This window comes from Sceloporus occidentalis, unplaced genomic scaffold, assembly GCF_023333645.1.
Source record: "Sceloporus occidentalis isolate IW3139 unplaced genomic scaffold, rSceOcc1.0.p SCAF_58, whole genome shotgun sequence".
In the NCBI taxonomy this organism is placed as follows: domain Eukaryota; kingdom Metazoa; phylum Chordata; class Lepidosauria; order Squamata; family Phrynosomatidae; genus Sceloporus; species Sceloporus occidentalis.
In genome coordinates this window covers 3352837-3376320 of record NW_028317038.1, presented here as the reverse complement: position 1 = coordinate 3376320, position 23484 = coordinate 3352837, and the positions used below count along the sequence as shown (strand labels likewise).

Below are 23484 nucleotides of genomic sequence, written 5' to 3'. Positions count from 1 at the left end.
CCAACTTAAAAAGAACTCTGCTCCGGATTGGTTACACTGCAACTTACTATCATACCTTTCTGCCCACACTGGGCCCTCACCTACTTTCCTTGTTCCGTTCCTACATGTCGTCCGGCACTGTTCCCTCTGAGAATCTAATGGCCCATATAGTTACCTTGCCAAAGCCTGGTAAATCATTAGACGTTTGCTCCAACTATAGGCCTATTTCCCTCCTTAATAATGACATTAAAATATATGCCAAGATCTTAGCCAATAGATTGTCCCCTATTCTCCCCTCGCTCCTCCACCCCGATCAAGTCGCGTTTGTCACTGGTAGACAACCTTCGGATAACACCCGTAAGTTCATCAATGTTCTATGGGAAGCCGACAGGAGGAAGCTCCCCGGCTTGCTCTTGTCGTATGACACGGAAAAAGCCTTTGATAGGCTGCATTGGCAATTCCTCAAATTAACTATGTCGAAATTTAATCCCCCCCCACACTTTTATACATGGCACTTTATTCTTCTCCCTCAGCCCGCACATCTATGTTAGGTTTCTTGTCTTCCCCTTTTAACATCTCCAACGGCACCCGTCAGGGTTGTCCTTTATCCCCCTTACTCTACACCCTTGCTTTAGAACCCCTGGCGGCTTCCATTTGCTCCGATCCTTTAATTACGGGCTTTCCTATCCCCAATCATTCCCAATGTGTCATAGGCCTTTTCGCGGACGACATTCTAGTGTCTCTTACCTCACCTTCGCAATCTTTACCCGCTCTGCAACACCACCTGTCTTGCTACTCTCGCGTCTCTTACTGACTCTTATAGCTTCACATAGCAGCGATCTCACATATCTTACCTGGGCATCAAACTCCCTAAATCTATTCACAACATTAACACTCTCAACATTCTCGCCACCTGGAGGAGTGTTAAGGCGGATATTATCAGGTGGCAGAAATATGAACTTTCATGGCTTGGCCGTGTAAACTCCCTTAAGATGACAGCCCTCCCCAAACTCCTTTACACCTTCCGTACCGTCCCTGTGTGTCCCCCTACTAACCTACTATACACAATCCAAAAGTTTTTTTGTGTCCTTCACCAAGGTGAGGACCAGCTCCAGGATAGCGGCTCGTACTAGAGTAGTTCCCAGGCTCAAAGGAGGTTTGGGGATCCCACACATCCCCTCTTATTATTCCGCCTGCATTCTCTCCCATGTTTTATCGTTCTATGCACGCACTAACTCCCCAACCTCGGTACACCAGGAGAACACTCTGCTCTCTCCTTACACTCTGGACCAGCTTCTCTGGGTACAGGGCCGTTTACGTCCCTCTTTGCCTGCTCTGCCACCTACAACCTCATATATTCTTGACACCTGGGATGTTGTCTCGCGACATTTGCCCTCCTTGACCCACCTTACCTCCCTCACGCCACTCCGCACCCTGGAATTATTGATTCCTGCGACTCGCTCACTGGCTTCGACCAAACCTCCAGGTGTTGGGCGACCTTTATGGTGGCCGCTCCCTGCACCGCTTTTCGCACCTTTCCTCCACCCATGAGCTCCCGCGCCACGACTTCTACAAATACCTTCAAATCCACCACCTTCTCCACTTACTGTCTTGTTCTGTCACCCAGCACACACAACCGCTACATCCCCTCCAATCGCTCTGTGCTACTGCTCCCCAATGCAAGGGAGCCATTTCGACCTGGTATTCCCTTCTGATGGACCCTTTCTCAGCCCACAAGCTTCCCCATATGGTGACGTGGGAGAAAGAATTACATTTAAACCTGTCTCATGAATCCTGGCTTGAGGGCGGAGGACATGATGAGGGGGGTGTCCTTTTGCACAAACCATCTCGAGCTCCAAAAGAAAATTAGTTGCAGGTGGTACCTAACCCCAGCTCACCTCCCTCATATCGTCCCTGGCCACTCTAAACTTTGCTGGAGGGGTTGTGGGATGGAGGGTTCCATGGCTCATATGTGGTGGGGCTGCCCGATATTACAGCCGTTGTGGAAACGGGTATTCTCGTTCCTTCATTCAATATGCCACACTGAGTTTGATTACCTCCCTGAGCTTGCCCTTCTACATATGTTTGATGACCCACCCCCCCCTTCCAACATACAAAAATTAGTAATCCACGTCCTCCTGGCCGTCAAATTGTGTATAGCTAAAAGGTGGAAAGCGTCATCCCCGCCTTCTTTCTCGGACGTCCTCTCCACTCTAGAGAAACACAGAATCATGGAAAAAATTTCACATTTGGCGGCGCACACAATTCATTTATATGACCGGGTTCACAATTTTGTCCATTCTTAGATCTCCGCGGTGTGGGTTTGTCATCATACGCACTTTGTTCTATGTCTTGACATGAAGTATTCCTTATGTTGCTTGACTGACTTTTTCATGCTGTTGTACTGCAATCTCAATAAAATTTTATTTACAAAAAAAATCCTAGCATCTGAAATACCTTGGGGTGTCTAGTTTTCAAAAATATATGGTTTGATGGGGTAAATTGAAATAGCCGGCTTCAAAGATGGCCCTATTAAGACATGGGAGCAGTAGGACCAGATGTAAAAGTTCCAAAAATGCGCACATGTATGGGTGATGTGACTGTACATGGGAGATGTTGCTGAACACATATTGGGTCTTGTTTGAAAGTGACGTATACCAGGAGCTGTAAATCCATACCTGAAGTGCAATTTTAGTGATAAAAAAAAGCACAACATAAATTACTAACACAAACTTTGACAAAGGGTGGTAGTAGAATTAGTGCATGGAAAGGGTTAAAATACCAGCATTTAAAATACCTTGAGGTGTCTAGTTTTAAAAAATATATGGTTTGATGGGGTAAATTGCATTGGCCGGCTTTAAAGATACCCGAAATAGCACATGGGGCAGAATGACCAGCTTTGGGGAAAAAATTGGTTTTAAAATAGCAAACCGCTACTTGTACTTATTGCCCAATAACTTGCAGAAAAAAGCAAAAAAACATAAAAACATTGGGTATTTCTAAACTCAGGACAAATAGTAGAATCTATTTAGAAGGTTTTTTCATTAGCTTTTTTGGATGAGTAAAAGATTTTTCAGGTAAAAGTCAGAAAATGTTTATTTTAAATTTTTTTTTTAATTTTCCATCATAATTTATAATTTTTTTATGGGAAATTAGATAATATGATCTGAAGAAAGCCCTTCTTGTCCTGAAAAAAACAATATTTAACTTGTGTGCCTACCCTAAATGAGTGAGGAGAAAATTACATCTAAACACGAGCACCGCAAAAGTGTTAAAATCGCCTCTGTCAAAAGATAAAACACAGCCTGGTCCTTAAGAGGTTAATATATATTTATATATGTAAATTATAATTTATATAATCAGTATTATAAAATCAAATTAATAGTACCTAAAGAAAGCACTTCTTGTCCTGACAAAAAAAATATAACTGTGTGGGTACAGTAAATGAGGAAAAAAACCCGCCAAACACAAACACAGCAGAAATATTTAAACAGCCTTTGTCACCACTGTCCAAAAAAAAAAAGTCTTGTCACGATGGGGTCAGTAAACCAATAGTGACTTTTTTGCTTTCTTTTCAGAAATAGCTGACAGAATCTACACCTTGTACAACGGATATACAAGTGGGAAAGAACAGCAGATGGCATACAACACCCTCATGGAGGTTTCTACTTCCATGCTAGTCCGAATCCAGCAACACTACAACTCTCTTTATGAAAAATTTGGTGACTTTGCCTGGCGCACTGAAGATGAACTTGGACCACGGTGAGAAACCCCCCCCCCCCAAAGAAACCTTTTTTGGTTATTATGATTCATTTAAAGCTAGTTTATAACATGTGTGTAAGCATGCCTGTGTAATTGTGTGAGTAAGCACGGATTTGTAATTGTTTGTGTGTGACATAGAATGTGTGTTAGAATAAAAGTGTACGTGTATGTTAGTGAGTATGAGTAAGTGTGTGTAATTTGTATAAGTGTGTTTACATTTAATGACCCTGGGAATGAGAGTGAATGGAGGAAAAGCATGAGCGCCCGACCTTGGCCATGTTTGAAGAAAAGCATCTGTTGCTAAAGCTTCTGGGTCTGGTAACCAACTGAATAACTGTGGAATCTGTTTGTACGGGATGCAAAGAGGTCCAAAGTTAAAGGACCTCTACGATGGTTTAGATACCCCTGTGTAACATCCAATCGCTGGCATCCCTCCAATGTCTGGAGAACCAATCTGCTCTCTGATTCTCCACTCCGGGGACGTATTCTGCGAGAAGAGAAATGTTTAGTTTGAAATAGAACTGGTAAATCTGTTACGTCAATTCCGTCAAATGTTTGGACTTGGTCCCCCCTGGGCGATGATATAGCGAACCGTGGAGAAATTGCCCATTCTTAAAAGAAGATAGCAGTCTGAACAATCTTTTGTAAGACTGCGGATAGCGAATGAGCCTGCAATGATCTTCAGACAATTGATATGTAAATTGCATTCTTCTGGAGACCAACGGCCTTCGGTGGCTTCCGTAAGAGACGCCCCTCCCTATCCGAGCATGCTTGCATCGGATTCCAGAACGAAGTCAAGATGTGATCCAAAGATGGCTCAGCCTTGCATGTGGAGAAGCCACCACTGCAATTCTTGCCTCACTTCTTCTGGGAGTTGAACCGACTGATCATGCGAGGGAATTCGTCTCAGATGGGTTCTTGAGTTATCTTAGCACAATAATACAGGGGTCCTGGGGAAAAAACACACACACACCTCACCTGTATGGAAGAGGACAGAGGACCTACAATTCGAGAAAGCTTTCTTTGTGGACAAGACTCCAGGTGCAGCATAGCTTGCATATCTTTCTTGATGGCGGAAATTTTTGAAGTTGGTAGCCGCAAAACAGCGGATACTGAGTTGATTTCGAAATCTAGGAATCAAATTTTCGAAACAAAGTTGGAGTTAGTTCTGAATTCTACTACAAAGTCTGGGTCTGAAGGGTATCCTTGTGGTGAGAGAAAAGAAGGATGTTGTTGAGATATATGATTGATCTGACACCCCTGGATCTGAAGAATGCCATTACTGGCTTGAGAAGCTTGGTAAAGCACCAAGGAGCAGAACTGAGGCCGAAGGGAAAGCATTTGAATTGACATAGTTGGATGGCCCTATAGAAATTGGAGGAATTGACGATGTTCTGGATGGATCGGAACAGCCAGATAAGCATTGTTGAGATTTAGGTTGTGTGAACCAATCTCTGTGATTCATGAGGTCCTGTAAGTGTGAAGATTGCTAAATGGAACCGTTTGTTTCTTGATGAGAAAAATGGAGCTGACAAAACTTGGAGGACTGTAAACTCTTTCTATTGCCCCTTTGTCAATAAAGAGGTCAACTCCTTGTCTATGAGTTCTTGGGTAGTAGTTGCCCTGTAGATTTGTGGAGGAAACCGAGACTGATGAGGGGGAGATTTAAAGTCTATGAGATAACCACGGGCTGTTTGGAGGATTCAAGGGTAAGGCGTAATTTTCTCCCAGGATCGGAAAAAATGGGTTATCCGACCCGCAGCAGACGGAATGGAAGAAGGGTAATAAATAACAGGACTGCAAAACTTCTGCCTCTGGAACCTCCTCTGTAGGTAGATCTTGCACGAAATGAGCCTTGGAAGGCATATGGAGTCTGATCCTGGGATGGACTGGAGCCTGACTGGTAAAAACGGTTAGAGACCCTTGGCAGAAAAACAATTAACCCGTGGGAACACTTTTCTCATCGAGGTCTTCACCTTCGTCCACGATGTCATAACAGGAACATCGCAGTTCAATTCCATGACAAAGGAATCCCTAAAATGCTTGGGCGAACTGATCCAAACTATGGTCCATCTCATCAAAGCGGGCCTCACGGGAACCCTGCTGTCCTACCAATGCGGGTCTCATATTGGCCCGCTGATACTGTCACGCACAGCAAGGTTGGAGACACTGAAGCAGGTAGGACACAGGGAGCAGACAGGTTCAAGGTGAAGCCAAGGTCAGAATGCCAGAAGTCAGGAGTAATGATACACAAGCCGAGGTCAGGATTCCAGAAGCCAGAATAACGGGAACAAGCCAAGGTCAAACACTAAAGACGAAAACCAAAACATGCACTGAGGAGTAGCATTATGAAACATAGGCACGACCATCACAGGGCAAGGTCTAAGTGTCCACTGACACTTGAACTCCATGAGGGAGTTCAATGGTTTTGTGGAGACAGTGTGACATATAGGGGGTATAAGGCATATCTGGGGGGTGGCAAATAGGGGGTTAAAAAGCATATCAGGGAGGCATAGTGGCATAAAGGGGAATAAGGCATATCTGGGAGGCAGAGTGGCAAATAGGGGGTTAAAAGGCATGTCAGGGAGGCATAGTGGCATATAGGTGAATAAGACATATCTGGGATGCAGAGTGGCAAATAGGGAGTTAAAAGGCATATATGGGGCAGAGTGGCTTATTAGAGAGGCAGAGTGGCATAAAAGGGGGTATAAGGCATATCTGGGTGGCATTTGTGCATAACTGGGGCAGAGTGGCAAATAAAAGGAAATCAAAACAAAACATGCATTTTTCTCAATCAAAGTTTCTATTAAATATGAAAAAGTAGTTTACATGTGAATTAATATTTACTAGTAAAACTTTTTTCCTATAGCCTTATATTCAGGCTTTTTCTTTTTCTCCTAAATTAATCTTCAAATTTTGGGGGGTTGTCTTATAATCAAGCAAATACAGTATTTAAATGTTTTTACTATTCAGCCACTTCTGAGTACCACAGTGGTTTCTTTAATTTTTTGCATTTTTCCATTTCTTCTGGGCTCCATTTAATCTTTCGCATATAGGGCCACACCTCCCCCTTTCTTGTTTGTTTAATTTTTGTAAAGGGCTCTGCCATCTTGCAGCAGGCAAAATATCTTGCGGTGGCGCTTGTGACCACTCTCCGGATGATCATTGATTGCCTCCTAAACGCTTTTAAAATGGGTATCTGCTGCCATACAGTGTTATGGCGTACGTTGACGCCCCAGGGAGATGATGATCTCAGTGTTGCTGAATGATTACAGAAACACCATTTAACCCCTTCGTGACAAAGGCTGATTTTAACATTTCTGCGCTGCTCGTGTTTAGCTGTAATTTTCTTCTTTCCCGTTTGCTGAAACCACACAAGTTATATGTTTTTTTTAGATGACATTGTTTCGATTGTATCATATTATTTACTATTTAAAAAGTATAAAATATGGTGAAACATTTAGAAAAAAATTTCTTTTTCTAACTTTTAGTTGAAAAATCGTTTACTCATCTATAAAAGGTAATGAAAAAAACCTGCTAAATAGATTCTACTATTTGTCCTGAGTTTAGAAATACCCAATGTTTTTATGTTTTTTTGCTTTTTTCTGCGTGTTATGGGGCAAAAAGGACAGGTAGCGTTTTGCTATTTCAAAACCATTTTTTCCAGATCTGGTAATTCTTCCCCCCCATGTGCCATTTCGGGTATCGTTGAAGCCGGCCAATGCAATTTACCCCATCAAACCAGGGTATTTCAAATGCTAGTATTTTCCACACACTAATTTTACCACCAGTCTTTGTCAAACTTTGTTGTAGTCATTTTTTTTCCATACACATTTTACTTCAGGTATGAATTAACAGGTTCTGGTATATGTCACTGTCATAAAACATTTAATATGTTAGTATGTTAAATCTTTCTATGTGAGAATTGTTTTAAGCTAATGTGCTAAATTTTAGGACTTGCTCACAAAAATATTTTTATCTTATTTATTTTTTGCCTTTTTTATTCATCTTTTTTACATTTTTTTGTAAACATGGTGACATCAGTGGGAAATTATTTTTACATTTTACTGTTTTTTATTTTTATTTTTAAACTATTTTCTTCTTCCTTCTTCTGTGATTAGAAAGCTGGGCTCCGTTGACTTGCATGGTTGACTGCAGTACCTGTATTCAACTTGCAAGTGGAGCCAGAGTTCTCTAGAGGGTATCTAGACCCTCTGGCAAACTTTTCCAACTTTATTGTTGTTTTTTTTATAGGGAAATCACTCGCAGTGGTGATTGTGACCGCTCTCCGGAGTGTTTGGTTTTGCTGAATGCCTTGTGACAACACCATCAGCAACACCATTGAAGTAAACACTTTTAAAATGGGCGTCTGCCCATCGTGGTGTTGCTGAATGCCTCGACGTCGAGGCATTACAGCAACACCGTTTGGGTGCAGAAAGTGAACGTAGATGGTCCTTGCACGTTCCTGGCAATTGTCGCTAACCCTTCGTTTTCAGGTGACGTGCCCGGGCCATCAATTGTCATTAAGGGGTTAAGCAAACAAAACGATCGTTTTTACGTGACATGCATGGCACTTCATTGGTTGTTAAGGGGTTAAAGGAGTGAGGGGGTGCCAACATGGACTGTAACTAGGGTGACCACATTTTGTTTCTGCCATTCAGGGACACACTATGAAGCGCATGAAATCACAGGTGTGTATATGTATATGTGTGTGTATATATATACACACACATATACATGTTAGACATGCATTTTTAACTACATAATATGTACTTATCTCTTTGAATAACCGCTGAACTGGCAGTTAGTTTTCATTCTTTAATATTAGCCCCTGCTGCCGATGCATATATATATATTAGCCCTTGTTGCCAATATATGTAAATATTAGATCCTGCTGCCGATATATGTAAATATTAGACCCTGCTGACAATATATCTATATACATATATATTAGATCCTGTTGCCAATTCATTTTATGTTGCAAAAATTGGGCCCTGGTCCACGCTCCCTAGCATGCAATGACTCCCTTCGCTCCTGCACCAAAAAATATATTTGCCACACTGAATCAGAATCAGACATAGTATACCTGCAAAAACATGATTTGTATAATAATGCATGAAAACATATCATAGCAGGTATAGATCAACAGAATAACACACAAACCCAGCATTGCAGGTAAAGATCAACTGGAAATCACATGTAAACTCAGCACTGAGTGTATAGATCCAATAAACAACACATGGAAACAGCACTGCAGTTATTGATCAGCTGGATAAGACATACAAACCCTGTATTTGCAGGTATACATAAATAATGTATGGAGACATAGCATAGCAGGTATAGATCAACAGAATAATACACAAACCCAGCTTTTCAGGTATAGATCAAGTGGAATACACATAAAAACTCAGCATTAAATGTATAGATAAACCCCCTAAATAAGAGGCATAGATCATAGGTTGCACACCCCAAAGCCAGCCCTGGCATCCACACTGCCCACATAGAACCTGACCAGCACCCAAATTACACTCATAGGACTTGCCATCTTTGTCCCCAAACAGCCCAGCATGAGTCAACTTTGTCCCCAAACAGCCTGTCCTATGCCATCTTTTGTCCCATAAACACCCTGCCTGTGCCATCTTGGTCCCCAAGGCTCAAAAAATCTGCTCGTGACCATCTTTGCCTTTTCACACATCAATTATACATCTATGATACACACAAACACTTTTACAGTCACTCATTAATTCACACTTTCATTCACAATAATTTATTCTCATTCACACAAATCATTTACACATATTAATTATTTCATTCTCACTCTTTATTTCAATATTCTTACCACCCACTTTCTCACTATCTACCGCTCTCCCGCTCTCTTCTCACTATCTACCCCTCTCCCCCCTATGAAGTTCACTTACTTTGTAGAGGTTCTGCGTTATGAGCGTAAGGCCTCTGTCTCCCTGCTCTGCTGCTTCACTGCTGAGCGCCGGTGTATGACATCATGTTCCAGCTCTCAGCATGACATGCTGGCACCGTGACTGAGCTAGAAGCCTCGCGCGGAGGGGACTGAGGGGCGCCGATCGGTTGCTGAAAACTTCATGAGCGACCGTTCCGCGCCCCTCTCTCTCTCCTCCGTGTCGTCAGAAAAAAAAAAAAGATGTTTCAATCCGGGACGAGGCTGCCCGGGACTTAAAGTCCCATTGCAGGACTTTCCCGCACAATCCGGAGCATGTGGTCACCCTAGCTGTAGTCATGTAGTCGCCAGTAAAAATGCAAAAAGCAATCCCCTGCCCTGCCTAATTTGTCACCTTTTTCCTGTTTAGTTTGTTTCTGTTGTCCAAAGTCAAGAAGCTTCGTTGGTAGTGTAAATATGCAACTTAACCCCTCCGTGACAATAACTGATTTTATCGTTTTTGTACCCTTTGTAACTGTTTCTGCAATGCTTGTGCTTTTTTTTCTTTCTCATTTACTGAACACACGCAAGTTATAGATTTTTTTTCCCAGGATGTCATTATTTTGATTGTATCATAATGTACTATAAAAAAAAGTTTAAAATATAGTTAAAAATATAGAAAATGTCTGAATTTTACTTGGAAACTATTTTACTCGTCTACAAAAGCTAATGAAAACTGCTAAACAGATTTGTCCTGAGTTTAGAAATATACAATGATTTTATGTTTTTTGCATGTTATAGGGCAATAACGTAAGTAACATTTTGCTGTTTCAAAACCATGTTTTCCAAATCTGGTAATTCTGCCCCCATGTGCTATTTTGGACATCTTTGAAGCAGACAAGTGTAATTTACGCCATCAAACCATATATTTTTGGAATCTAGACATGCACAAATTCTACCACCAGTCTTTGTGGTAGTAATTATTTTGCATTTTTTCAGGTATGAATTTACAGCTCCTGGTATATGTCACTATCAAACAACCTGAAGATGTGTTCAGCAACATCTCCTGAGTGCATGGGTTTGTTTGGGGATTTAAAGGCCACATTTGGAAGTGTGCATTTTTTAAATTGGAATTTTGACATGTTGAAAATTCTGCCCACATATCCTATTTGGGATATCTTTGAAACTGGTCAGTTCAATTAACTCAATCAAATCATATTTGTTAAAACTAGATCCCCTGGGGTATTTCAAATTCTGGTATTTTAACTCTTTCCATGCACACATTTTACCACCAGCTTTGATCACATTTTGCATTAATATTTTTTGTGTGTGTTTTTCCCACTCACATGTACTTTTAGTATGAATTCACTTCTCAGACAACACCCCACAATGTGTTCAGCAGCATCTCCTGAGTACAGTGATACCCCCAATGCATGGGCTTTTTGGGTTGTTTGGAATGTGTGCATTTTTGAAATTGGAAGTTTGACATGTGCTCATCCTGTTCCCATGTGTTATTTGAGAAATTATTGAACCCAGCCAATTCAATTTAGCAACATGTCTTGAGTACAGTGATATGGTTTGCTGGGTTATTTGGGAGATTAAAGGCCACCTTTGAGAGGGGTGCATTTTTGGGGGAATTGGACATCTGGTCAGTCTGTGGCCATGCCCTTTTTGTTGGGCATCTTTGAACTGGGCCAATTCAATTTAACCCATATAATCACATTTTATTTGAAACCAGACGCCCCATGGACATTTAACATGTTAGTATTTTAACTCTTTCCATGTGAGAATTTTTTGTGAAGATTTGGTGCTAATTTTGAGGATTATTTTTTTTACATTTTGTTGGAACTATTAACTATTTTAATTTTTCGTTTTTTAACTTTATTTTATTAATTCTGGGTGAAGGGTCACATGGCGCCCCTGCAACACTGTTTTGCTGAAGAAAGCGATGTTAGATCGCTTTCTATACCCCTGTAAAGTCATGGCGTGCTGTAAAACAATCTAATATTTAATTGCAGTGATAGTCATATTCCAGCACTCAGACTCATTCAGCATGCTCATCTCTGTTGGTCATTTGGTGTAAGCAGAGGGACCCCAGCTGTCAGGACTCAGGTAAGCAGGTCATGTAGGAGCCCAGCCGCAGGGGATACCAGTGGCTGAGTTTGTACCCCATGATGCATTATAACTAGAAGGATAATACAAATGGGCAAAATTAAACAAACCACAGGCTGAATAGTATGATATGGTCTATAATGGAGAAGCTAGACAGGCAAGTACAGGCTGTAAGTCTCTGGACAGGGAACTGAACACATGACTTGGAATCCCTTCTGGCAGGGCACACGACTTGGAAGCCAGTCTGTGTAGCTGGACTCAGAAAAGCCAGATACGGTATGTTGGAGAGTGGTCAATATCAAGCCGGGTCAGAAACAAGATTCCAGGAATGATTCAGGACCTGGTACAGCGATTTTTATTAACTATATGCTACAGTACAATAAATAAATACTTTAAAACAGGTTAAAGGATATAATGGAACATTTACAATGATAAAATGAATGAAATTTTTTTACATAAAATTAGAATAAATACATACAATACCAAATACAAAACCAGTCTTTGGGACGTTCATGCAAGTAAAATGTTCCACATATTAAGGCACCAAAGTCTTTTTGAAATCCTTTAAAAAATGTGTGTACATACCACTTAAAGCCATCTTAAGACAAATGGAAGGGTCTATATATTGTTTATGAAGCAATAAAATATTTCTGGTTTTCCAGATTGCTTCTTTTATACAATTTATCATAATCCATAAAACATGCAAATGGTCAGCTGTAGGTCAGGAAAAAAGGCCATATAAAACAAGTGTATAGCTTAAAAACGGGAGGCCACAAATCCATTTTAAAAGTGGGCCTGCCTTTTTCCATATGTCCTGTGCATAAAAGCAGCTCCAAAATATATGTAATCTTGGGTACATTGATCTCTGGGGCACTTAGGAGACCTCTCCTGTGCTGAAATTGCCTAGTTGGCAAATGTGACGGACCCTGTAGAGACGGATGGTCTTGCTCTCAATAGTTCCAGTGATCTCCTATGGTCCCCTCGGTATCCTCCAGAGTTCAAGTAACCAAGTAGTTACACTCCACGATGAAGTGTCTCTTGTCCCCAAATCACAGACACAGACCTGAGACTATCTTGAAAAGAACAATACATAAATACATTAGCTTAAACACTTTAACTGGCACCAATCAGGAGAGAGCTAGAACAAGGAGCAACCAATCACAGTGCAGGGGGTGTAACATAGTAACATAGTTCATGAGGTTGAAAAAAGACCAAAGTCCATCAAGCTCAACCTATATACCTATTGTGTCCCTACTGTGTTGATCCAGAGGAAGGCAAAAAAACCCTTATGAAGCAGATGCCAATTGCCCCATACCAGGGGGAAAATTCCTTCCCAACTCCAAATATGGCAATCAGAATAAATCCCTGGATCAACGTTCTGTCCCTATTAATCTAATATCCATAACTTGTAATATTATTGCTTTCAAGAAACACGTCCAGGCAACTTTTGAACTCTTTTATTGAGTTTACTGTTACCACTTCCTCTGGCAGAGAGTTCCATAGTCTCACCGCTCTTACTGTAAAGAACCCCCGCCTGTGCTGGTGTAGAAACCTTCTTTCCTCTAGCCATAGAGAATGTCTCCTTGTTATAGATACCTTCCCCGGGTTAGCCCCCCCATATTAAGAATTTTTACAAAAGATCATTGCATTTGTTAGATCTTTGTTAGATCAGGTTTGATCAACTGTTTTTTTCGTTATATCTACTCTAAATAGGCAATATTAACAATCTTTTTCAGGGAGGGCTAACCCATAGCCAGCCCCCCCTCAACAAAAATTTAAACAAAATGTTACTGATTATGATAGCTCCGCGTTAGATGAGGTTTGATTAGACAAAATTTTTGTTAGATCTAGTCTAATTACTGAGATATTGTATATTTAATGAGGGGGGGCTGGCTCCCCCTCAACTGAATTTTTTTTATGGATTTTGGTAGATATTCGTTAGATCCGGTTAGATCAACTGTTTTATTCGTTAGATCTATCACGCAGGAGGCGGTATTCATAATCTTATTTTGTGTGCGGGGGATGGGAATACCTACGGGTTGCCCCCCCCCCCCCTCAACTGAAATTTGGAACTTGTTTAATGGGTTTTGGTAGATATTCCTTAGATCCGGTAAGATCAATTGTATTTTTTGTTAGATCTATCATGCACACAAAATAGAATTGTGAATACCGCCTCCTGCATGATAGACCTAACGAAAAATACAGTTGATCTAACCGGATCTAACGAATATCTACCAAAATCCATTTAAAAAAAATCAAAATTTCAGTTGAGGGGGGGCCAACTCGTATGTATACCCATCCCCCACACACAAAATAGGATTGTGAATCCCGCCTCCTGCGTGGTAGATCTAACGAAAAAAACAGCTGATCTTACCAGATCTAACGAATATCTACCAAAATCCATATTTTTTTTTCCAAATCTCAATAATTAGACTAGATCTAACAAAAATTTTGTCTGATCAAACCTGATCTAACGTTGAGCTAGCATAATCCGTAACATTTTGTTGAAATTTTTGTTGAGGGGGGCTGGCTACGGGTTAGCCCCCCCTGAAAAAGATTGCTAATATTGCCTATTTTAGAGTAGATCTAACGAAAAAAAAACAGTTGATCAAACCTGATCTAACAAAGATCTAACACATGCAATGATCTTTTGTAAAAATTCTTAATATGGGGGGCTAACCCGGGGGAGGTGTTATAGATACAGTCCTGGGTATAAATAAGTCCTGGGAGTGATCTCTGTACTGTCCTCTTATATATTTACGCATAGTTATTAAGTCCCCCCTAAGCCGTGTTTTTTCTAAACTAAATAACCCTAATTCTGATAATCTTTCTGGGTATTGTAGTCCTCCCATTCCCCTTATTACTCTGGTTGCCCGTCTTTGAACCCTCTCCAGTTCCACTATATCTTTCTTGTACACTGGTGCCCAGTACTGTATACAGTATTCCATGTGTGGTCTGACTAGTGAATTATACAGTGGTAGAATTATTTCCTTGTCGTGGGCATCTATGCCCCCTTTTGATGCACCCCAGCTGCTTGACACTTGTCGCTACAGGTAAATTTACTGTTAACTAAAACTTTTCCATGTCAGTCGTCCCAGTGTTTTCCCATTTAATACAAACATTTATCTGTGTTGAACTTCATCTGCCACATCCCAGCCCAAGCCTCCAACCTATCCAGATCCGTGCACTGTCCTCTATTGTGTTAACTACGTTATAGAGCTTAGTATCGTCTGCAAAGATTGATACTTTACTATACTATCCCTCTTCAAGGTCATTAATAAATACATTAAAAAGAATAGGACCCAAAACTGACCCCTGTGGTACCCCACTAGTAACAGTCACCCACTCAGAGTATGTACCATTAATAACTACCCTCTGTTTCCTATCACTGAGCCAGTTACTTACCCACATACACACATTCTCCCCCGGCACAAGCATTCTCATTTTATGTACCAGCCTTTTATGTGGCACCGTATCAAATGCTTAGGAAAAATCAAGATATACGTTATCCAGCGATTCACCCCGATCCAGTCTTGAGCTCACCTCCTCATAAAAGCTGATCAGGTTAGTTTGACAGGACCGTTCCCTTGTAAACCCATGCTGATATGGAGTCATACATTTATTTTCATTGAGATACTCCAAAATAGCATCTCTTAGGAAACCCTCAAACAGTTTACACACGACAGAAGTTAAACTAACAGGTCTATAATTCCCCGGGTCACTTTTTGTCCCCTTTTTGAATATTGGCACAACATTTGCTATGCGCCAGTCCTGGGGAACAGACCCTGTCACTATAGAGTCCTTGAATATTAGAAATAGGGGTCTGTCTATTACATTACTTAACTCTCTTAGAACGCGGGGATGAATGCCATCTGGGCCTGATGATTTGTCTATTTTGATTTTTTTTAGGCAGCACTGAACTTCTTCCTGGGTTAGACAGGTGACATGTACTGGGGTGTTTATCTCATCCTGCTGTATATTACCTGGCATTTAATTTTCCTCTGTGAATACAGCAGAGAAGAATATATTTAATATATTAGCTTTTTACTGATCCCCATCTATAACTTCTCCCTCATTACTTTTTAAGGGGCCAACGCTTTCATTTTTAACCTTTTTACTATTTATATAGTTAAAGAACATTTTGGGGTTTGTTTTACTGTCTTTGGCAATGAGTCTTTCTGTCTCCACTTTTGCTGCTTTTATCTGATTTTTACATATTTTATTTTTTCCCCGATAGCTTTTTAGTGCTTCCTCACTGCCTTCCTGTTTTAGTAGCTTAAATGCCTTTTTTGCCATTTATTGCCCCCTTTACATTTTTATTTATCCACATTGGTTTTCTCTTGTTCCTTGTTCTTTTATTCCCATACGGGTATGTACCTTTCACAGTGAGAATTTAAGATATTTTAAGAAAAATCTCCCATTTAGTGTCTGTACCATTGTTTTTGAGGACATTTTCCCAATTTACAGTGTTAAGGGCTTCTCTTAGTTGATCAAACTTTGCCTTCCTAAAGTTCATAGTTCTTGTGGCTCCTCTAAGAGTTCCCTTATTGAAGGACAAGTTATAATGTATTATATTGTGATCACTATTTCCTAGGTGCACACCTGACCTGCACATTAGTTACTCAGGTCAGGTCTGTTGGTTAATATTAAGTCCAGTAGGACGCCCCCTCTGGTCGGGTCCTGTTCCGTTTGGGACAGATAATTATCTTTAGTTATAGTCAGAAACCGGTTTCCTTTATGAGATTCACAGGTCTCGGTTTCCCAGTTTATGTCAGGATACTTAAAGTCCCCCATAATAACCATCTCATTGGGATTTGCTGCCTTGTTTATTTGCCTTAATAATTGATCTTCTGCTGCTTCCATTATATTTGGTGGCTTATAGCAAACCCCGATCAGTATTTTATTATTTTTCTTTCCATATATTTCTGCCCATAATGAATCCACATTATCATTTCCCTTACATATATCCTCCCGCAGTGTGGCCTTTAGGCTGGACTTTACATAAAGACAAACTCCCCCCCCTTTTCGATCCTTCCTGAATAGACTACAACCCTGTATGTTAACCGCCCAGTCATAGCTATCATCCAACCATGTCTCTGTTATACCCACTATGTCATAATTTTCTTCAGACATTATTAACTCCAGTTTGTCAGTTTTATTGGTCAGACTTCTGGCATTAGTAAGCATGCAGTTTAGAGGTGTATGGTTTTTTTTCCTATGAAACCTATCCCTATTAACTATTCTAACCCCTCCCTCCGCTCCACCCCCAGGTACATTTATAAGCCCCAGCTCTCTATCTACACTATCTTCCCCTTCTATATTGTAGTTTCCCTCCCCCATTCCCTAGTTGGGGGAAAAGTCGTCCCAGTTCTCCATGAACCCAAACCCCTCCTTCCTACACCAGCTTCTGAGCCACTTGTTTAGCTCTCTAATCTCCCGCTGCCTCTCTGGTGTGGTACAGGTAATATTTCAGAAAATACTACCTTGGAGGTCCTTGCCTTAAGCTTGCTACCTATATGTGCTAGATCAGGACTAGCCTCCCTGGTGCTTTTCCCCCTACCCCGCCTTCTAACTGTAACCCAGCTAGCTGCCTCCTGGCTGTCCTGTACCTCCATCCCGCTATCCTCCCCCACCTCTACCCAAGAGAGAGCTTGCTCAGTGAGCAGCAGACTCCTCTCCAAGTTGTCAATAGATCTCAGTGTTGCCAGTTGCTCCTCTAGACCCAGGATTTGGGCTTCCAAATGAGCAACCCGCATACATCTCGCACAACAATATGCACCCTCGAAGCGCTGCTCAAGGATTGCAAGGATTGAGCAAGATGTACACCTGACCGCATTGTCAAACATGGAGGACATCTTGGCAATTGGGGATAGCTCAAATAACTGGCAAAAACAGACAGTAAGATGCAAAATATATATAAATAGGGGCGGCCCATGTCCCATTAACTTAATTAACATCGTCTTGACAGGACAATCCATCCGCATTGCTGTTTTGTTTTCCCAGACGATATTGAATCGTAAAGTTGAATGGTTATAAGGAAAGGCTCCACCTTAGTAACCTGCTGTTGTCCCCTGCTACCCTGTTAAACCAGACTAGGGGATTGTGATCTGTTAACACTGTAAATGTACAGGCCATACAAGTATGGTAAAAATGTCATCAGTGCCCAGACCAGGGCCTCTCGATCCAGTAGTTTGCGGCTCAGGAAGGCTTCCGGGTGTTCTTCCCCCTGGTCATTGAGTTGGCTTAACACTGAACCAAGTCCGTACTGGGAGGCGTCTGTGTGGACAAGGAATTGCTTTGAAATGTTAGGTGCGGTAAGGATCGGGGCACTTAGATAATACTTGCTTCTTCGTTATGAGTCGGGGCACGTTTACAATAGCTTCTATTTTGGCCGGTTCTGGTCGCTGTCTACCCCCTCCTACCCTGTGACCTAGGTATTGCAAATCTGGCATTTGTCAGGCCGTATGGTCATCCCTGCTTGCTGGATTCTACCTAGAAAGGATAATAAAGTGTTGCGCCAAAATTAACTTAAAAGTGCTATTAATTAATTTATCACAAAAAAAAGTGTCATAAAAAATATAAACAATACTTATATTGCTTTTCAATTGCCAAATTGAATCTCCATCCGTTGTGTCAAAGTGACATATCAACATGTAAAAAAACAAAAAGTAAAAAATCATAGTGCTTTCCATAAATATATACCGTATTTGATTATAAGATGACCCTGATTATAAGTCGACCCCCCAAATCTGAATATTAATTTAGGAAAAAAAGAAAAAGCCTGAATATAAGACGACCCTATAGGAAAAAAGTTTTACCAGTAAATGTTAATTCATCTAAACTATTTTTTTTAATAAAAGCTATGATTGAGAAAAATATTTTGGTTTTATTTCCTTCTATTTTCCAACCTGCCCCCCAGTTATGCACATCTGCCCCAGAAATGCCTTATACCCCCTATATGCCACTGTGCCCCATGATATGCCTTTTAACCCTATATGCCACTGTGCCCCATGATATGCCTTTTGACCCCCTATGTGCCACTCTGCCTCCAGAAATGCCTTATACCCCTATATGCCACTCTGGCATTTAGAGGGTTAAAAGGCATATGATGGGGCATATAGGGAGGTTTAAGGCATTCAGGAGGCAGAGTGGCGTATAGAGGGTTAAAAAGGCATTTCTGGGGCAGAGTGGCATTAAGGGGATTAAAAGGCATTTCTGCCTCCAGAAATGCCTTATGCCCCCCATTTATAAATCCCCCGCCCCCCCCAAACTTACCGGTGCTTCTGACTTCCCATGTAGCCGGGGCAGCGTGTAGATCCCACGCACTTACGCTGCAGCCGGAAGGAGGCGTGGCTAGCAGCGGGGGTTGTCTGCATCCATCGCACAGACCTTCCCCGACTGTCAGAGATCAGAGTTCCCCGCACCGGTGCGGTACCGGCGATGGACGCAGACAACCCCCGCTGCTAGCAACGCCTCCTTCCTGCTGCAGCGGAAGTTATCTAGACATCTACACGCTGCCCCAGCTACACACCAGGGACTCAGAAGTACCGGTAAGTGGGGCGGGGGGGGGAGACAGGAGGATCCAGATCCCCTGCAGCTGCGGGGGATCTGGATCTTAGTTGTCTCATAGTCAGACCTATTTGAGGTCTGATTATAAGACGACCCTGATTATAAGACAAGGGGTATTTTTAACGTAAGATGTAAGAAACAAACTGCAGAATAAAAAACCTGATAACAATGCATTTCTTGTTTTTATTTCCCAACCTGCCCCCCCAGTTATGCATATTTGAGCCCAGGCTTGCCACACTGCCCTCCCAGACATGCCACACTGCCCTCCCAGACATGCCACACTGCCCTCCCCAGACATGCCACACTGCCTTCCCAGACATGCCACACTGCCCTCCCAGACATGCCACACTGCCCTCCCCAGACATGCCACACTCCCCACCCCATTAACTATAACTGCCCCTAACTTTCAGCAGCCCAAAGGCCTATATGCCTTATACCCCCAAATATGTCACTCCGTCCTCCCAAGGTATAGCATATACCCCCCTGATATGCCATAGTGCACTCATAGATTTGCAGACTCGTTCACAGACAATACTTTTATAAATAAGTACTGGGTTAATCTTCACTGCCCCCAGGATTTAGATTCCCCTCAGTTTGCCCCCCTTTAGCTCTAACTGCACCTTAAGTTAACTTTATTTAATAACAACTGCCCCTAAATTAACCCTAAACACCCCATCAACCACAACTGCCCCTAAATTAACCCTAAACACCCCATTAACTATAACTGCCCCTAAATTAACCCTAAACCCCCTCACTAACTATAACTGCCCCTAAATTAACCCTAAACACCCCACTTACTATAACTGCCCCTAAATTAACCCTAAACACCCCACTAACTATAACTGCCCCTAAATTAACCCTAAACATCCCACTAACTATAACACCCCCTAAATTAACCCTAAACACCCCACTAACTATAACTGCCCCTAAATTAACCCTAAACACCCCATTAACTATAACTGCCCCTAACTTTCAGCAGCCCAAATATAAATTTTATACTCACCAGTGAGTTCTTGAGCCATGTTGACGCTATCGGAAATGGGCGGAGCCAATCGGCACGTTGGCCCCGCCCCTTTCTTTCTCCCTGTCCCTCCCTGCAGTCACTGCCGATTGGCCCCGCCCCTTTCTCACTGTCCCTCCTTGCAGCCAATCGGCAGTGACTGCAGGGAGGGACTGGAAAAAGGAGGTGGGTGGGCCAATCGGCGGTGACTGTATGTAGGAGCTGCTGCTGTGAGTCAGACACTAAACGGATTATAAAACGAGGGATATTTGTCAGAGCATTTGCTCTGAAAAAACCCTCATTTTATAATCGATAAAAATCGATTCAACTAATCGATAATGAAATTTGTTGGCAACGATTTTCATTATCGATTATTATCGATTTTATCGATTAGTTGTTGCAGCCCTAGAATGCACAGACAAATTGTTTGGGGGCAATGGTCACACATATAAGCTGTTTGGCTTCTCTGACAAGCTGACATGGCACAGACAGGCTGTTTGGGGGGTTTAGAGTGGCACTGATAAGCTGCTTGGGGCAAAGGCACTTACAAGCTGTTTGGAGCAAAGGTGGGGCATGTTGCTTGGTGGAGTTGGGGGCCCCAGGGCAATTTTCGCACTAGAGCCCTGTGGTTTTCGTTTATGCCCCCGACCACAGTGCAGCTTTTTTCAGTGGCAAACTGGCAGCAGTTATACTAGGGGAATGTAATCCTGCACGAAGGGGCTGCATGTGTCTAATAGTGCCTGTCTAAGCTATATGCTCGGGGTAAGGGAGGACATAAAAAGTTTATACACCCCTGTTAAAATGCCAGGTTCTTGTGTTTTTAAAGAATGAGACAAAGATAAAGCATGTCAGAACTTTAATGTGAACAATTCAATTGCAAAACAAGCTGGAATCTTTGAGGTGGTGGGGGGAATAAAAAAAACCTCACAATAACCTGGTTGCATAAGTGTGCACACCCTTAAACTAATACTTTGTTGGAGCACCTTTTGATTTTATTAACGCAATCAGTCTCTTTGGATACCAATCTATTAGCATGGCACATCTTGACGTGGCAATGTACGCCCACTCTTCTTTGCAAAAGCACTCCAAATCTGTCAGATTGCGAGGACATCTCATGTGCACAGCCCTCTTCAGATCACTCCACAGATGTTCAATTGGATTCAGGTCTGGGCTCTGCCTGGGCCATTCCAAAACGTTAATCTTCTTCTGGTGCAGCCATGCTTTTGTGGATTTGGATTTGTGCTTTGGGTCGTTGTCGTGCTGAAAGGTGAACTTCCTCTTCATCATCAGCTTCCTTACGGACGCCCGAAGGTTTTGTGCCAAATTTGCTTGGTATTTGGAACTGTTCAAAAGTCCCCCCACCCTGACAAAGGCCCTGGTTCCAGCTGAAGAAAAACAGCCCCAAAGCATGATGCTGCCACCACCATGCTTCACTGTGGGTATGGTGTTCTTTGGGTGATGTGCAGCGCTGTTTTTGCGCCAAACATGCCATTTGGAATTATGGCCAAAAAGTTCAACCTTGGTTTCATCAGACCATAACACATTTTCTCACGTGCTTTTGGGGGACTTGATGTTTGTTTTTGCAAACTTAAGAGGGGCTTGGATGTTTTGCTTCCGTCTTGCCACCCTACCCCATAGCCCATTCATATGAAGAATACAGGAGATTGTTGTCACATGTAGCACACAGCCAGTACTTGCCAGAAATTCCTGCAGTTCCTTTAATGTTCCAGTAGGCCTCTTGTAAGCCTTCCAGGCCAGTTTTCTTCTCATCTTTTCATCAATTTTGGAGGGACTTCCAGTTCTTGGTAATGTCTCTGTCGTGCCATATTGTCTCCACTTGATGATGACTGTCTTCACTGTGTTCCATGGTATATCTAATGCTTTGGAAATTCTTTTGTACCCTTCTCCTGACTGATATCTTTCAACAATGTGATCCCTCTGATGCTGTGAACGCTCTCTGCAGACCATGGCTTTTTGCAACTAAGCAAATGTCTGGTAAATCCTACTAGAACAGCTGAACTTTATTTGTGATTAATCAGTCACTTTAAATGATGGCAGGTGTGTGATGACTTCTATTTAACACGAGTTTGAATGTGACATGATTCACCTTTAAAATCACAAGAACCTGGCATTTTAACAAGGGTGTGTAGGCTTTTTATATCCACTGTATACATATATATACACACACACTATGATCCAATCTCCTTTCTTGAGGAATCAATTCTTTAATTTTTTTTATTTTTGGAGGAAATTCAGCCCCATGCTGTGGGGCTGGGTGTGTGTGTCTGCCAGTGCCCCACTACCGCTGCTGCTTTATCACCTTCCTTACCCTGAGGGATCAATTCATCAAAATTGTACAATTTGTGAATCAAAGATTTACTAACACCATATACTAAAATACGCTTACACCCTCTAACTACAGGCACACATGAATCCAGTTTCAGGGTATATGATATCACAGCTTGTTTGAGCTATATGTATGCCACTAATCCATAAAAGATGTGCACTGCTGACACACATATAGTGTACATATTGAAAGCAAGTCAAGTATAGCCTGTGTGTCAAAAGAACAGAGTGGTTAAATGCAAAATATTCAATATCACGTTTGTAATTTACTGTAATGATACAATAGTGAATACATCGTCATACGCTTGTTATGTAAATAATTACTATTAGCAGAATATTAACCACATTATCCATTGTTTTAATGCAGGAAAGCTCGATTGGTACTTAGAAGATTAGAAAGAATAAGCAGTCATTGTTCAGGCCTGCTCAGAAGTGCATACATTCAACATCGGATTGACAGCATTCCTTACTTAATGTGCCATAGTGAAGACCTCCCAACTTCTGAAATAGTTTCTTACAGAATTCTAAAGGACAATAATGTGTTATGTGAAGAAAAGTTAGTGTCCATGCCTCGCAATATGTATGGAGACTCAAAAAGCCGATGACTGTGGCTGCCAGCCTCTCAGCTGCTTTATACTGTTTGGCAGAAACATTAGTGGTTATGCCAGGGTTAAGTAAAAAATAACAATGTGAAATAGAAAAATTGTTGTTTTCTTTTCTTTATAAAAGAATCAAATGAGGTGGTAAGAGAAGTGCACTTCTGAAATGTAAATATATCCAGGTTATTTGTTTTCCATTTTCAATTTCTTTTTTATCTAATCCA

The 23484-nt window shown here is 41.7% G+C and overlaps 1 protein-coding gene across 1 annotated transcript in view; it reads left to right on the top strand.

Moving 5' to 3' along the window:
* Positions 1-23266, top strand: part of LOC149287625 (astrotactin-2-like) — a 782689-nt gene extending 759423 nt beyond the window's left edge. The window contains exons 23-24 of the mRNA XM_089492656.1: positions 3558-3741; positions 23029-23266. Of these exons, the coding sequence (XP_089348782.1) occupies positions 3558-3741; positions 23029-23266 (422 nt within the window). The remainder of the gene's footprint in view (positions 1-3557; positions 3742-23028) is intronic.
* Positions 23267-23484: the final 218 nt, after the last annotated feature.